Consider the following 14,345-nt stretch of genomic DNA (forward strand, 5'->3'; position numbering starts at 1 on the left):
CAAAAATAACGAGAAACGGACAAGGAAGCCAAGCGGTCTTTGAAGCTCTTCTCTTCCCACAATGCACTCGCCGATCGTCAGCGGGAAACCAAAATGGCGAACATGCTCGGAGTAAATGAGCCGTTTGTTATTTTCTGAGAAAGGCGCAAAGTCGACACGTTGGGACCGCTCTCGTTTGCTCTAAACATTCGAGTCAAACCGAGCTGGAGCGGGAGAGCCGCACGTGAATACTGACTTTGTTTACTCTCGTGAGCTGTAGAAGCGGAGGTGCCCGAATGAGGTATTGTTGTCGTGTTTTCCTGTGATGTGGGGGTGTGGGTCCGACTAGTCTGCTGGCCTGGCTAAAGACTTGGCTCCGTGGATTAATTATGCAAAGCTCTGGCCCGTTCCGACCTCAAAAGTGTACCCATGCATCTTGTTATCTCCGCGCCATCTCGATATTGCCATTCCCACTTTAAACGCATATTTGAAAACAGCCCTTGAAACAAAGGGACAGTCTTCAAATGACACCGAAAAAAAGACAAATCTTTTAAAATGCAAAGTTCTCGGCTAAACTTCGCAGTCAGTACTTAATTGGCACTGAAGAAACCTTTAGCTCCGTTACATGAGTTGGGAGGTGTTTTGAGACCTCCCTATTTAAACCCCCTAAATTCGAGATTTTCCATTAACCCAGAATTCATTATACAATTTCCAGCAATCAATACAGAACACGTTTATTTTTTATATTTCCTTCATACACAAGATCCAGTACTTTAAATATATTAGTCTCTATCCCAGATGCACTAGACAAAATTACATAGCCTACTATTTAAAAATGAGCCTCTACCTCACGTGTGTCAAACTCAAGGCTCAGGTGCCAGATCTGGTTTGTCACATCATTTCTTGTGGACGTTAAAGCAAATCAGTTATGTCCTGACCTTCTACCTGACCGCCATTGTGAGTATGCTAGCGTATTGCGTCACTGTGTGGCATGCGAGGTGCACTGCAACCAAAACAAAAGTGATGCAGCGGGTGATTAACACGGCTGAGAAAATAACTAGATGCGCTCTGTCCTCCTTGATGACATTGCCAGCTTTCACTACCTGAACAGAGTGAGGAACATTGTCAAGTCACAACCCATCCTGGTCATCGTGCTTTCAAATTGTTGCCCTCCAGGCGGCGTTGAAGTGTTTTTAAAAGCCAGACCAAGGAAGATCTTTTTCCACAGAGCTATTGACACTCTCAGTATCAACAAAACAAGAACTCATTGAAATATCAATAATGATTGTGCTTCTTTGACACTATAATTTCAATTCTATTGTTTGCTTATATTTATTTATGCAGTTATGCATCAATCAGAGCAGTTGTTGTTTACCTGCTGTACAATGACAATAATGGAATTCTATCTTATTCTGTTCTGTTCTATCAGTCTACTATGATGCTTTCAAAATGTTGACCAACATTTCAAATTGTCCTTTGTCATAAATAATGTTGAGATACAGTATTAAAAAAATATCCTTATGTTCTCACAGTAACTTCAACTATAGTTGAGCAAACTAGTATTATAGTACTATAGTATATATATATCACACACACACCGGTATATATACACACACGCACACCTTGTTTGACGCCCTATACCCCATCATTTTCATATTTTCATTCACCGAACCCAAACAAATTACATAACTGCAGATCAGTATTACTTCTGCTCTTGCCTTTGAGAGACCAGTTCAGAAATGCATGGGTATACCTTGAAAAGTGCCACCCTCATGTCATTTTCACAGCAAAGTCTGTTCCTTTCCTTGTTTTTTTTTTTTATGTCCATCATCCTCAAACGAATGCTCACTAAGATATGGTGAAACAAATGGTAAAAAAAAAAAAACTTTTTTTTTAAACCATTTTACCATGCATATTCGTCCGACCACTTTCTTTTTTTGCTCAATATAATTCGGATAAATTGTTAAAATATCACACAACTAGCTAGCAGGTCATTCAAACGTTGTTTATTGGGTGCGCTAAATTCCCCGCAGTACTAATTGGCCAAGCAATGTTTCATGATCGCCTGCTGCTGGTAATGGCCAAGCGGGGGATGTCATTACAAATTGACATGATGAGTCGGATGTGTCTTGACCTCCACAGCGGAGGCTCCACTGAACCCCTGAGACCTGACGTACTGAACCCCTGGGGTTTGATTGAACCCCGGTTAGGCCCCACTGGTCTATATTTATCTTTCCAAGGGAACAGTGACACCCTAAAATGACAAAACTCAGCTTATAGCTAATATTGGCAAAAACATGAAAGATCATTTATATTTTGTGAGAAATGCGCAGCTCAAAGGTTTGGGTCAATTGTACCCTATTTTTGTATTTTTTAGTTCATTGCTGTTTTTTCATTGCATGGAAAATTGGATTTCTATTAGTACAAAAGCCATTATTAGTGTTATGAACTCATATAATTTTACTAGAAACTGCTCACTTCCTGAATCTTCCTCTTGCTAATGTTTCTACCACTCCACATGTCCCTCCACCTCGTCCAGAGACTCAGGTGCTCTGAGTCATCTGTCCGTTCATCAGAGATCGCACTCATCACGCCAGCAGGCTGTTGTTCCCTTGTCCCCCACGAGCCGGGAGAGCGTGGCCTATGGAGAACAGGACAGGTTCACCGAGGGACAGGATGTCTTGGCCCGGTGGTCAGATGGCTTGATCTATTTGGGAACAATCGCTAAGGTTAGTGTGCAAGGAAAGACAAAAGAACATTAACTTACAAGTGTCCTAACTCCTGAGTGGGCATGAGATGATATCAGATGCTGACGGTATGATAACCTTGAGCAAAAATATCACGGTAGTACGGTATTGACAGCCCTACAATATATAATTTTACAATTTTTTTTGCTAAACAGTCAGTTTTTCCACATTTAAAACAGTTTATTTTTGAACAAAATATGTAAAGCAGAATTTTTTACAATAACAAACATTTACCAAGCTAAATGAAAATAAAGCTGTAAATAAAAACTAATGGGTTGTGTTCTGATTGAACACAACCTATTTAAACTGAAATATGCAACCCTAAAAATGCAGCACAATATTAAAAACAGGATCAATTTGAAGTAAACTACCATCATTCAGTTTATGTATTATCTTCTTGGTTGTCGTGCTTCATTTTTTTTTTTTTCATGAAAAAACCTATATTGCAGTATTTACTTAAATCTTAAACGATTAAACCCTATACAGTGAGTATACTGTTATCCCTTCCCGTTTCCATCCATTGTCTGTAGTTCGGATCACGGAGAGCTGCAGTTGTTGTTGTTGCTCTCGAATTAACGGCGATCGGACGTCTAATTAGAATGAAGCCTGTTGCTGACCAAACATTTAATAAGCAGACGTTACACTTAAAATTACAATTTATTACAAAAAAATAATAAATAAGAGATTTATTACACTCCTTTTCGTGGTCACCACTCTGCTACCCTCATTGGTCGATGGTTGCGTCGGGAGCCAATCACGTGTCTTGTAAGAGTTACCATGAGCTCATTGATAGCTATTTTTTGATAAGTGGCATTTATCACTTATCATGTCACCCAAGGACACCACTTACTTCGATGTGGCTCCGATAGATGTTATGACATCATTTCCTGCCATGTTTTTAAATGTTATTGAATTTCCTGCCATGTTTTTAATGTTATTGTACATAGTGAATATATGACTGGTTTTTCAGTTGAGCACGTTAAAACAAACAAAAAACAAGCACACTGTATTGTTCTCACATGACATCCTGTATGATGAACTTTTAAACATAGAAATTTTGTTTCACCTTAAGATCAGTTCTTCACATAGATTTTTGGTCAAATTCTTGCCAACAAAAACACACACACAAAGAAAAACACAACAAAAAAGACAGAATTGATTGAAATGTTCTTTTTATGACCCGTGCAGATAGATCGGGACAAGCAGCGATGCTTTGTGGTGTTTGAGGATCGATCCAAATCTTGGGTTCTTTGGAAAGATATTCAGACAGGTAAGCAGGAGCAAATTAGTGCTGTACTTTGAAATTTACAACATGAGTACTTGTATATCCTTGATGGATTAAAAACAAATCTGCATTTTTATTAATATTTGATTTAGTTTGACTTGCTTGCTTAGGACTGGAGATGTCATCCATTCCCTTCTTTGTTGGTTGGTTGGTCATGTCTCCCTGCTATATTACCTTTCACCGCATAGCTCGCATGAGTACTGCAACAACAGTCTGCTTTTTTCTGCAGGATTGCAGATGAGATTTTGAATGGTTTATAATTACACTCACAAAATGGGTTTACCAGTGCAATCTAGTGCTATAAAATAATTTTCATGATTCAGTCATCAAACAAACGTGTTTCTAAGATCTTAGCTCTTTTTTAGCTACAGAAAAAAAGTGTATAGATTTTGACCTATCTTTCCTGAGGTTTTATATACATTTTATTAACGTTTCTCTTTACATCACTCTTATACTGTATTATCTTGTCTTATATATTATTATTATTATTATTATTATTATTATTATTATATCGTTAACATGTTATGTAAGGCTTTTGGCAATTGTTCAGTGTCTTTAAATTTCTGTATTGTGTTTGTCCATTTTAGGAGACGAAGATGAGGATGATGAGGAATCTGATGACATTGTTTGCTCCATATGTCAGAATGAAACTTCAGAGGAGCCCAATGAGATTGTCATTTGTGACAAGTGTGGACAGGGTATGCCTTACATTGGAATGATCTGGTTTTGTTTTGTTTTTCCTTATAACAACTGTAACGTGCTTGTCATGACTCAGGCTACCATCAGCTGTGCCACTCCCCTATCATTGATGCTGCTGTCATTGACTCGGATGACAAATGGCTTTGCTCTGAATGTCAGCTCACTTCTTTTCCAAAGGTAGAGCTAAAGTTTTTGGTTTTTGTTATCTACAGTTGCTGTTAACGTGACGTCACGTATGAGGCAAGGGGTTCTTGGGTACTGGTAGTGGGGACGCAATGTTCTTTGCAGTAGAGCAGAGTAGATACCGTTGGTGGAAACATGGCTTATATTTACATTTTGAGGTATTTAATAAAAAAATAAAAGTGCATTGCTACAACATCGTCGGCAGCTCGCACACATCCGTCTACTTACCTGCACAGATCTCATCGAGCTGCATCATGCTAAATACGTCTTATTAAAATGTGCCCATGTTTTTTCTCCAAAAAAAACATTCCCGCTTTGAGTCTTTGACTCTTAGATCGAGACATTGAAGAACACCGGTACGATCATGCTGGGCAATAATGTCTGGTACCCACACCTGTTCTCACTCTTGCTCTCCCAGTTTGCTAAATATAATACCAAGCGTGCTTGCTTCATGCTGCTAGTCACTACCAGTTGAGCGGTTTTAAAGCTGCCACATAAAAGTCAAACTTTGAAATCCTAATGTTTTAACCAAACCAAATGATATCGTCTAACTCAAGTCTGCTAGCTTAATGCTATGTTGATGCTAACATGTAGCGCCATGGGTTAAATTGAATGAGCATAAAACTTGCAATTGTACTTTTTCAAATAATGCGACTTTAACACACACTGCAACATATACAAACAGCATACAACAGTATTCACAGGCATGCTCTTTGTGTTCTGTGAGAACGATGATTTCTTAAGCTCAGTCTTGAACCTTTTCTGCCCCCTTTTGTTCTTATTACGCTGCACTTTACCTTAATCCTAACTTTATGCTGGGCTAGGGAGCTCCAGTTCCTCGAGAGCCGTATCATGCCTGATTTCAATGTCTCCCTATGTCCACACGCTTGATTCAAATGATCAGGATTGTTAACAGGCTTTGACAGATCTTGCTGATGAGCTGATCATTTGAATCAGGTGTGTTTTACAAGAGAGACATCAAGCAGGCAAGATACAATTCTTCAGGAACCCGAGTTCCCTACCCCTGCCCTAATACATTCAGTCACTTTTAAAGTGCACTAAGTCCCAATCATTGCAGCCGCGTGAATTGTTTATATTTTATCTTTTGCAGGACAACACACAACCCATGGAGCTGTCCTTCCCATATGCCCCGGAGGAACTGGTGTGGGATGAAGACCATCGAACCAATATGCAGCAGTGCTACTGCTACTGTGGAGGTCCAGGAAAGTGAGTGATGATGACATGTTGTATGAATTTCGTCAAAGCAGGACTCCGAAACAATGGCCTTCTCCTTTTGTCTTCTCATTTATATGCAGCTGGTACCTGAAGATGCTGCAGTGCAATAGTTGTGAGCAGTGGTTCCACGAAGCCTGTCTCCATTGCTTACCCATGCCAATGCTCTATGGAGACAGGTGATGACAGGCCTTGCACAATATTTAAATATAGTGAGGAGGACTCAAAATTCTTGTCGAGTGGATAACTTCCCAAAAAAGATGTAGATCCACAGTTTTATTGACCACAAAAAATATATTCATGGTTTTTCGGTGATCCTTGAATCAACCAACAGTTTACTTGTTAAAGGAGCCTTAATTATATAAATCTGAATTAAATTTTGCACATAGTTATAAGCTGTAAGGTTTAATGTTACTACGGCATATGGGAGAGGTATTTTAGGGCTTAGGCTATATAAAATAAACATTTTTATGTTACACAATTTATATATGCTTCATGCGTGCAAAAACGTTTCTGTACAAACTTTTACAATGCGCTTAAAAATGTGTTTTATCAAGCTTAAATGTATGTAAAGCTTGTTGGCTGGTATTTTAATGAATACTTTTCCCCTGTATTTATTTTATTTAGCCAAGCGTTAATACTTTCTCTATATTTTGGTCAACCATTTTCATGTAAAAGTAATACATTTTAAGAATACTTTTTGCAACTTTATGTCAACTGAAAATGACATCAAGAGCGAAAATACATACATTACAAAAGGGCTGCAAATACCAGTTTTTAAGGAAGTGATTGATTCTTTTTTTGTTGTTGTTGATTAATGGCATAAATAATGAATTAGAATTAAAAGTGTTTTATTTTCCATTCCTTTATTTAAAATAAGAACATTATTTAAAATTAACAGTGATGAAAACAAATCCTTCGTGATTCAGTACTGTTTTTGACCATAACATGTTGGAAAATATTCTAAGGAACTAACATCTTTTTCCAAAGCAGAAAGATTTTTTTTTTTTTTTTTTTTATTTTAATTCAAAACATGGATAATCAGTCTGCTGTCATGGAGGACAACAGAAATTGGAGAACTTTAACTCTTGAAAAGCTGACAATTTTAATATTTGGACCGTTTTTTAATTAGAAACAATAATTAAACAATCAGTAATCAAAAACAATCATCAATTAATTTGATGATTGCTTTTTATCGATAGATCTGTTATGCTACAATACAACGTACACAAAAATGGTGTGCATTGCTTGAAAATTAGTTTGACCAATATTTGAAAGGTACGTTCCTTCTGGATGATTTTATTTAATCCTTAATCGGTTTAATTGTTTTTCTTATTTTTCTTAGCCAAAATAAATGATATCGCTGATATCGACACTTATATTGTGATTCATTTTTCAGTCATGTTGCCCAACACTCTGTATAACACAGCATCTGGTTTTCCTTTGCCTTCAGATTTTATCTTTTCATTTGCTCTGTTTGCAATGGTGGACCTGAGTACCTGAGCCGACTACCTCTCACTTGGTAAGCTACTGCCCGCACATACACAATTTGCAACCTTAAAATATGCTTTATCACCATCTACTGGGTGAAGCTTCAACCTCCACTCACAAAATGAAATGGGTACTCATGCTCATGCTTGGATGTATCATGAATACTAAAAACATGACAAATTGCTCGTGTCTTCGCGCGTGCTAGGTTTTGCATGTGGTCACATTCTTGTTATTCTTCAGGATGTAAACGATCTCAGAAACTCTCTTTCCTATACACATGATTGAAAGCTATACAACTAAAATGTTGCAGGGAGGATGTGACCCACCTGAGCCTGTACAACCTGACAATGATCCACAAGAAGAAGTACTTTGATTCTGAGATGGACTTGATGGCCTACATCAACAACAACTGGGACCTACTGCAGCTTGGGGAGGTAAGCATAAAGCTTGACCTAATGTCAGTATTTCTAAAATGACGTTAAACAGTTAAAATCACTGCAAACATTTTTGTTGATGTTGCATTTTTATTCGTATAAACCAGTGCTTCTCAAGTAGTGGAGCGGGTCCCCCTGGGGTGTGTGTTGTGAGACTAGAGGGGGCGCGGATGTCCCCAGGGAAAAAGCTTTCTGTTTGTCATGTAACGTGTAATTGCAATAGAATAAGACTTGTCGTCATTTATTTTTTTAAATTTCAGACAATTTGATGCACTTGGTTATTTTATTCTGCTTTAGACTAAGGTGTAATCCATAGAAAGGCTGTAAAAATAATGAACAGTTGTTGAAAGTTGATTTATATTGATTTTTTTCTTTTGTTAATGTTAAAAAAGATACAGATTTAGGTATACTTATACAATGTTTATAGATAAATTAATAGTCAGTGCGTTGAGTGGGGTGTGTGTGAAAGTTTTATCTTCCCTGGGTGGGGGGGTTGAGGGAGCTTGGCAAAATATAATTGTGGAGCACTAGTATAGACTATTTTATTATTTAAAACCTTTTTAAATCTCCACTTTTTAAATCTGCATCTTTGTAATTTCAACAGCTTACCAGTACTCCAAGATCAATGCGATTTGCGTATGTTCTTCAGGCATTAAACAGCAACACAACCAAGTAAGTTCTTGTCATGTGTACCAACATCTTTTTTTCATATGGCCAACTTTTTCAATACTGAAAAAGGCTCAAAGTATTTAATTTTTATTTTGTGTGATCTGCCAGGTTCATGTCAGGTAAAGAGGTAAAGAAGAAGAAGCACTTGTTTGGGCTGAGAGTTCGATTCCCTCCCCTTCCTTCCGGTGGAGAGCGTCCACCCAGCAGGCTGATGGAGCACTCCTCACATGAGATTACTGTCAACTCAAACAAAGCGTCTTCTGGCTTGAGGTAGATGAAAAATCTGTGTGTGTATGTGTATTTTTTTTCTATAAATTAGATGTTAAAGGCATGTAACCCTTATTTAACATTTCAGCTGCGAAAAGCTACTTTTCTGTATCTACAGTAATTTAGAGCTGAAACAAGTCTTTGAGTAATTCGAATACCCCTGTTAAAACATTCTTGAGGCATTTTCCTCACGCCCCGGATACCTGCATATTACTTTACATGCCTGACAAAATATGTCAGGCCAATTGCAGCTACAATTGTTAATGGCAGTAAAACACAACGGAAATCAGTCCAACTTCAAACTAAACCTCACTTTACCAAACCAAATATTGTACTGTAAAATATGGACACAAATACCTTGGTACACGTAGCATAATAGCTTGATTAGTCTTTCTGCTGCAACTGTTGGTTACATTTCTCGGCACAAACACTGTAGTTCTGAAATCAAGGGCAATCGCCAATTCACGGCTCTCACAAATTACTTAATTACGCTGACATTGACATACTGCATGGTGGTGGCCTTGGCTTAGTTATAGTGGAGTCTAGCATAAATTAGCTGCTAGCTAGCAGCGCTCATGTGCTCAATACATGCTAGCGTGATGACACAACTGTGATTTCGACTGATCATATTTTAACAATTCATGCTGACTCAAACGTACTTTCTCAGCCTGCAAATTTGTCATAGATAGGTTTATGGGGTGAGAGGAGGAGCAGGAGAGAAATGTGCTGCCTGGCTCTTGCCTTGTAGAGCGTAGAATTGTGGCTGATCACCTTTGAAAAGCTAGGGTGTGTGTCGTCCACACTGCCGTCAAAACATCAGATACGGGTTGGCTAAGGCCCCCCAAAAATCGGAATTGGGTCTCTTCAGGCTGCAGTGTGAACCAAGTCTAATTTGATTAATACAAAAGTTAAGGAGTAATTACTAGAGGCTGCAATCAGAAGATTTGGATCATTGTAAGTTAAAAAATAGATCTAAATTATTCGATTACCAAAATAGTTGTTGATTAATGATCAATTAGTTTTAAATTGATTGATTAATCTTGATGACTCTAAATGAACGTACTCTCCTTCTAACAATGTTTGTGGTCTTGAACTAATTATGAAATGGTTTAATATGGAATTGAGATAACACATTTCTTATTGTTTAAATAGAGTTCCTGCAAAGTATAAAAGGAAGTGGTGAATTAGACAACGAAAATAATAAGATATAAGACATGAAGGGCAGTTCTTAGAATTGTTTATTTATAAAGTGACCAGAAGCATGGTCTTACATTTTGTAAGGCTGCAGAAAAGATTCTTATAGTGTCATGTATCACAGTTGCTTAGGAATTGCTTGGTAATACTGCAGTAATGATTTGAATAACGAGAGTATGCTGCAAAATTCACTGACACAACCCTACTAAGATGGCTTCCTGGGTCAATGTCAAGGACTCACTGAATGGTGAACTGAACTTTTGTTACTTTCAGTATTTTAACCAACAGGATACAAAAGAAGTCCAAAAAGTCGACGCAAGCAGCACGTTCACTGGAGCGGCAGGCGAAACGCCGATGTTCCAGTGAACTCCTGACCCAGGTTTGTACATTTGTATGTTTTAGTGGGTGGGACCTGGGTGTGAACAGTTTTGCAGAGGTGATTATTTCTTTATTGCACAGGTGTCAATGGCCCGAGGAGGGAAAATTGTAGTAGGAGATGACAAATGTATTTTATCATTTCACAGGAACTAAGAAAGCCCACACCACTAGAGTCCCACGATCGCTTTTCTTCTATCAAGTAAGAATATGCTGCAAATTACAATCCCGGTCTTGAAAATACATTTTGGGAGGAAGTTGAACAATGAGTTCAAGGATGACCTCTGGAGTGACTCATTTGTTTATGTTTTACATTCCGGCCTCTTTTGGTTGACGCTCCAGGAGTGATCGTTCTTTACTGTCATCTCGAACCTCGGACGTGGAGTCTCTCGAAGCCTTGAGCACCACAGAAACTACCTCAACCAGCCTCTCAAGGCAATCAAGGTAGGCCAGCTTTGCAACCTTTAGCCTCAGGGCAGGGCAGTTTTGATCATTGTGAAGGCTGCTTGTGGTTTTAAGCATGTCAATAGTTTTCCCCACCCCTTGAATCACTCATCCAGTCACATTAAGGCACTTTCACTGCCTTGTAATTCTACCCGGAAACTGTGGTAATCTAACTTCCAAGTCACGTAAGATAACAGGGGCGCTTCATAGTACATTAGCATTATTTTAAAACACGTAAGTATGGAATGCTTTCTGATAATGTTCGTCTGGATTTTTTTTCTAGAGGTCTATAAATTCCGACTGTCTGTGATTGAGGGTGTCCAGGTGATTTACGAGTGAGTGAGTTGGGGGATGGGGGGGACTGGAAAAGAAATTAGTTGCTGTCGTGCTTCTGTAAAATGAAGGCTTGTGTGAAACACTAGCTGGATGATTTTAATTTGTGACGTCCTGTAGTTAGGTGCAACATTGACGGTTCCCTTTCACCAAACATTTATTGACCGAATGTCCCATGTCTTTTGTTTTTCTCGAACCTGGACACCTGAATGTATTGTTTGTGTTTTCACACAAGAGCACCTTTGGTGATTGTGGTGTTCAACAAATGTGTCTGTTTATGCCAAAACATTATTTGTAATTTGATCAACTTCAATTTTTCGTTGTGATTGCTGGGTGGTAAAATTGGCCCTAATTAGTACAACCCTTAATAAATACTTAAATTTCCACGGTAATCTGAAAAGAAATAACAGTGCCAAGTGTTATCGGAAAAGGCAAGTGTCTAAGATTTAGGCCTTTTTTCATCACGGACAGCAGGGGATGCTGCAGGTGCTGCATTTACCATTGTCCATTGCTATAACAAACATGGCTGCTTGCCCCTATGTAATATAATTTCATGATAACTAGACCTATGAGTATTTTTAAAACATACTATTGGTCTTTAAGAACACATTCATTTGCAAGTTTTTGAATTTTACAATCATTTAATTTATTCCTTTTTAATGAAAAGCTTACACATTGTCCCTTTAATGAAATAAAAACAGGCGCTAGTCAAGGATGTCAGCTACCCTTCATAAAAAACGCATTTGAAAACAATTTTATGATTGAATATTTTTATTACTATTTTAAAAGACGAGAATTCTTGTCCATGGCACTGAAAGAGTAAGGTACCGTAAATAAAAGAAAGCATTATCACTAACAACTGTATACATATTTTTGCATTGCGCTGTACATTTTGTTACATCATGTGTTGGTTTTAAGATTTTCCCAATGTGAAACACTTGCCTTGGCTCAATAAAGGCCAGGGAAACACTGATTTACAGAATAATGAAAGTAACATTGTAACCCCATCCAACAACCCCGCAGCCTGTGCAGCTCCAGCAAGACCCAGTCAACTACTTCCACCATGCCTCTTGCCCCCCCACCCTTGAAAAGGAAACGTGGGCGGCCACGGCGGGTCTTGCCGCCCCCCAACCCCGAGATCCTTCCCAACAGCCCAGCGGACCCCAACCCTTCCGGCGCAGATGTTGCGACCCCTCTTCCGGGACTGCACTCTGCAGACATAGTTCATGGCATGGACCCCAACAGCCAACTGTCACACCTCAAAAGCTCAATCAGCAGTTATTTTGGAGCGGCGGGGAGACTGGCTTGCGGAGAGAAGTACAAAGTCCTGGCTCGTAGGGTCACCTTGGATGGCAAGGTGCAGTACCTGGTGCAGTGGGAGGGTGTCACTGCCTCCTAGGCTGCTAGAGGGGTATGGAGGACCATGAGTGCACAAATTGTATTCATGTCTTTTGTTTATTTCAGTATGTCAATATTTAAGCATTTCCATTTGTATTTTTCAGAAAATAATTATTTCAATATTTATTAAAAAATTGTCCATTCAATCCTGAAATAAAATATATGGAAATAGATATTTGTTGATATTAAGAAAAAAGTGAATTTAAATAAGTTAAAATAAATGTTGAAATTAAATATTGAAATAATAAATTTTGAAATAAATGTTAAATACACTGAAAATAATAAATATCAAAATACTGAAATAAACATTTCACTTGATAACACACTATTTAATTTGTGTACTTTAAGTTTGGCACTCTTGGTCTTCCAGAGAGGCGTCTTGACCTGCCTCTAATAAGAGCATTAAAATGTCGTTAGCCTTATAGCATAATTTTCACAAAGCATTTTTCAAAAAAGGACGGAAAATCCTAAATTCTACAAAGAAGAGTCCAGTTGTTGATTCCAGATTACTGTGACCTGGGTAATGGAGAATGTACACAGGCATTAAGTTTTTTTTTTTTTTTTTTATTGCAAGAATATTGTTTTTAAAGTAAAAAATGACAATTATGCTAATAGGCTGACGTAATATGTTCTTTTTTAGTTTTATACTGGAGTGTTAAGAAGCTTTCTGCAAAGCCTACTCGTTCAGTGCAGTTCACTGTGAATACAAACATATCTTACAGTTCTTTGGAATATATGAGGCTTTGGCATATTTGCATCGCTTTGCAATTATTTGTTGTCTTTGCTTTGAATGTTTACATCAAGCCCTCAGTAATGCATAAAACTCTAATGCACTGCACTTGTAGGCTTTCAAAACTTTTTTTTTCAAGATTATTTCATATGCTTGTCAGTTTCAAACCAGCTGAGTATAAAACTATTTCTTTTATCCCCAGGGAATGTAGCTTGTTAAACTTTCTGGGAGAAAATAAGGGGACATTTTGTTTGCCACTGATGTTGCACCGTAAACCGTTGTTGGTCCCTTGGATCACGTTTATTTTTGTACAGTGTTTTCAAAGTTATGATGTCTTCTACTTCTATACTTAACAAGACACATATATAACAACCCATTGTGTTATTCACCAGATATTGTGTATTTAGGCCATTCTAAAAGATACAAGCATTGTACTTAAATTTCAGGCTCCCCCCCCCAAGCATTTTGGCAACTAAATATCTTGAAGTGGTATCTTTAAGTGATTTAAATATTTTAAGGACCTATTGAGCTTTTCCTTGTTTTGATAATCAAAAAATAAAGCGCTGCAGCAATGATCGTCTTGCACTGTAGTTTGTTTTCTATACTTATTAGGTGTTTTCCTCAAAAAGAAAAAAACAATTTCTTGTCACTTAATTTGAAAGATGTGAGGAATAACTACAGTGAGCTGTACTGTACTTCATTTATTTACAGTATTGATTCATGGTAGTCATTTCCACTCAGGATATGGTTGGTGTTAATTAACCAGTGTTGGGCAAATTCAAAACTGTAATGCATTATTAATTACTGATTACTGTCATTTCAAAGTAATTAGTTACATTACAATATTAATGTATTTGTAATGTAATGTATTACATTAGAATATT

General features: G+C 37.8%; 1 protein-coding gene across 3 annotated transcripts; it reads left to right on the forward strand.

Annotated features, from left to right (window-relative positions):
- Positions 1-55: 55 nt before the first annotated feature.
- Positions 56-14,036, forward strand: mtf2 (metal response element binding transcription factor 2). Of its 3 annotated transcripts, XR_015867509.1 has the most exons (16): positions 56-280; positions 2,519-2,708; positions 3,915-3,996; positions 4,599-4,709; positions 4,787-4,887; positions 6,005-6,120; positions 6,210-6,305; positions 7,580-7,648; positions 7,928-8,051; positions 8,656-8,723; positions 8,829-8,990; positions 10,455-10,560; positions 10,706-10,758; positions 10,899-11,000; positions 12,357-13,393; positions 13,577-14,036. XR_015867509.1 is itself a non-coding variant. In XM_088430349.1 (15 exons), exons 1-15 carry the CDS (start codon positions 276-278, stop codon positions 12,730-12,732), a joined length of 1,761 nt encoding a protein of 586 aa, XP_088286475.1. In that variant the 5' UTR covers positions 56-275; the 3' UTR covers positions 12,733-14,036. The 3 variants fall into 3 exon arrangements, 2 of the variants coding, with proteins under 2 accessions (XP_088286475.1, XP_088286476.1); XM_088430349.1 differs by having other exon boundaries at positions 12,357-14,036; XM_088430350.1 differs by having other exon boundaries at positions 57-280; positions 10,470-10,560; positions 12,357-14,036.
- Positions 14,037-14,345: the final 309 nt, after the last annotated feature.

Source organism: Hippichthys cyanospilos, chromosome 12 (genome assembly GCF_059441005.1).
Source record: "Hippichthys cyanospilos isolate Australia breed blue-spotted pipefish chromosome 12, RoL_Hcya_1.0, whole genome shotgun sequence".
In the NCBI taxonomy this organism is placed as follows: Eukaryota; Metazoa; Chordata; class Actinopteri; order Syngnathiformes; family Syngnathidae; genus Hippichthys; species Hippichthys cyanospilos.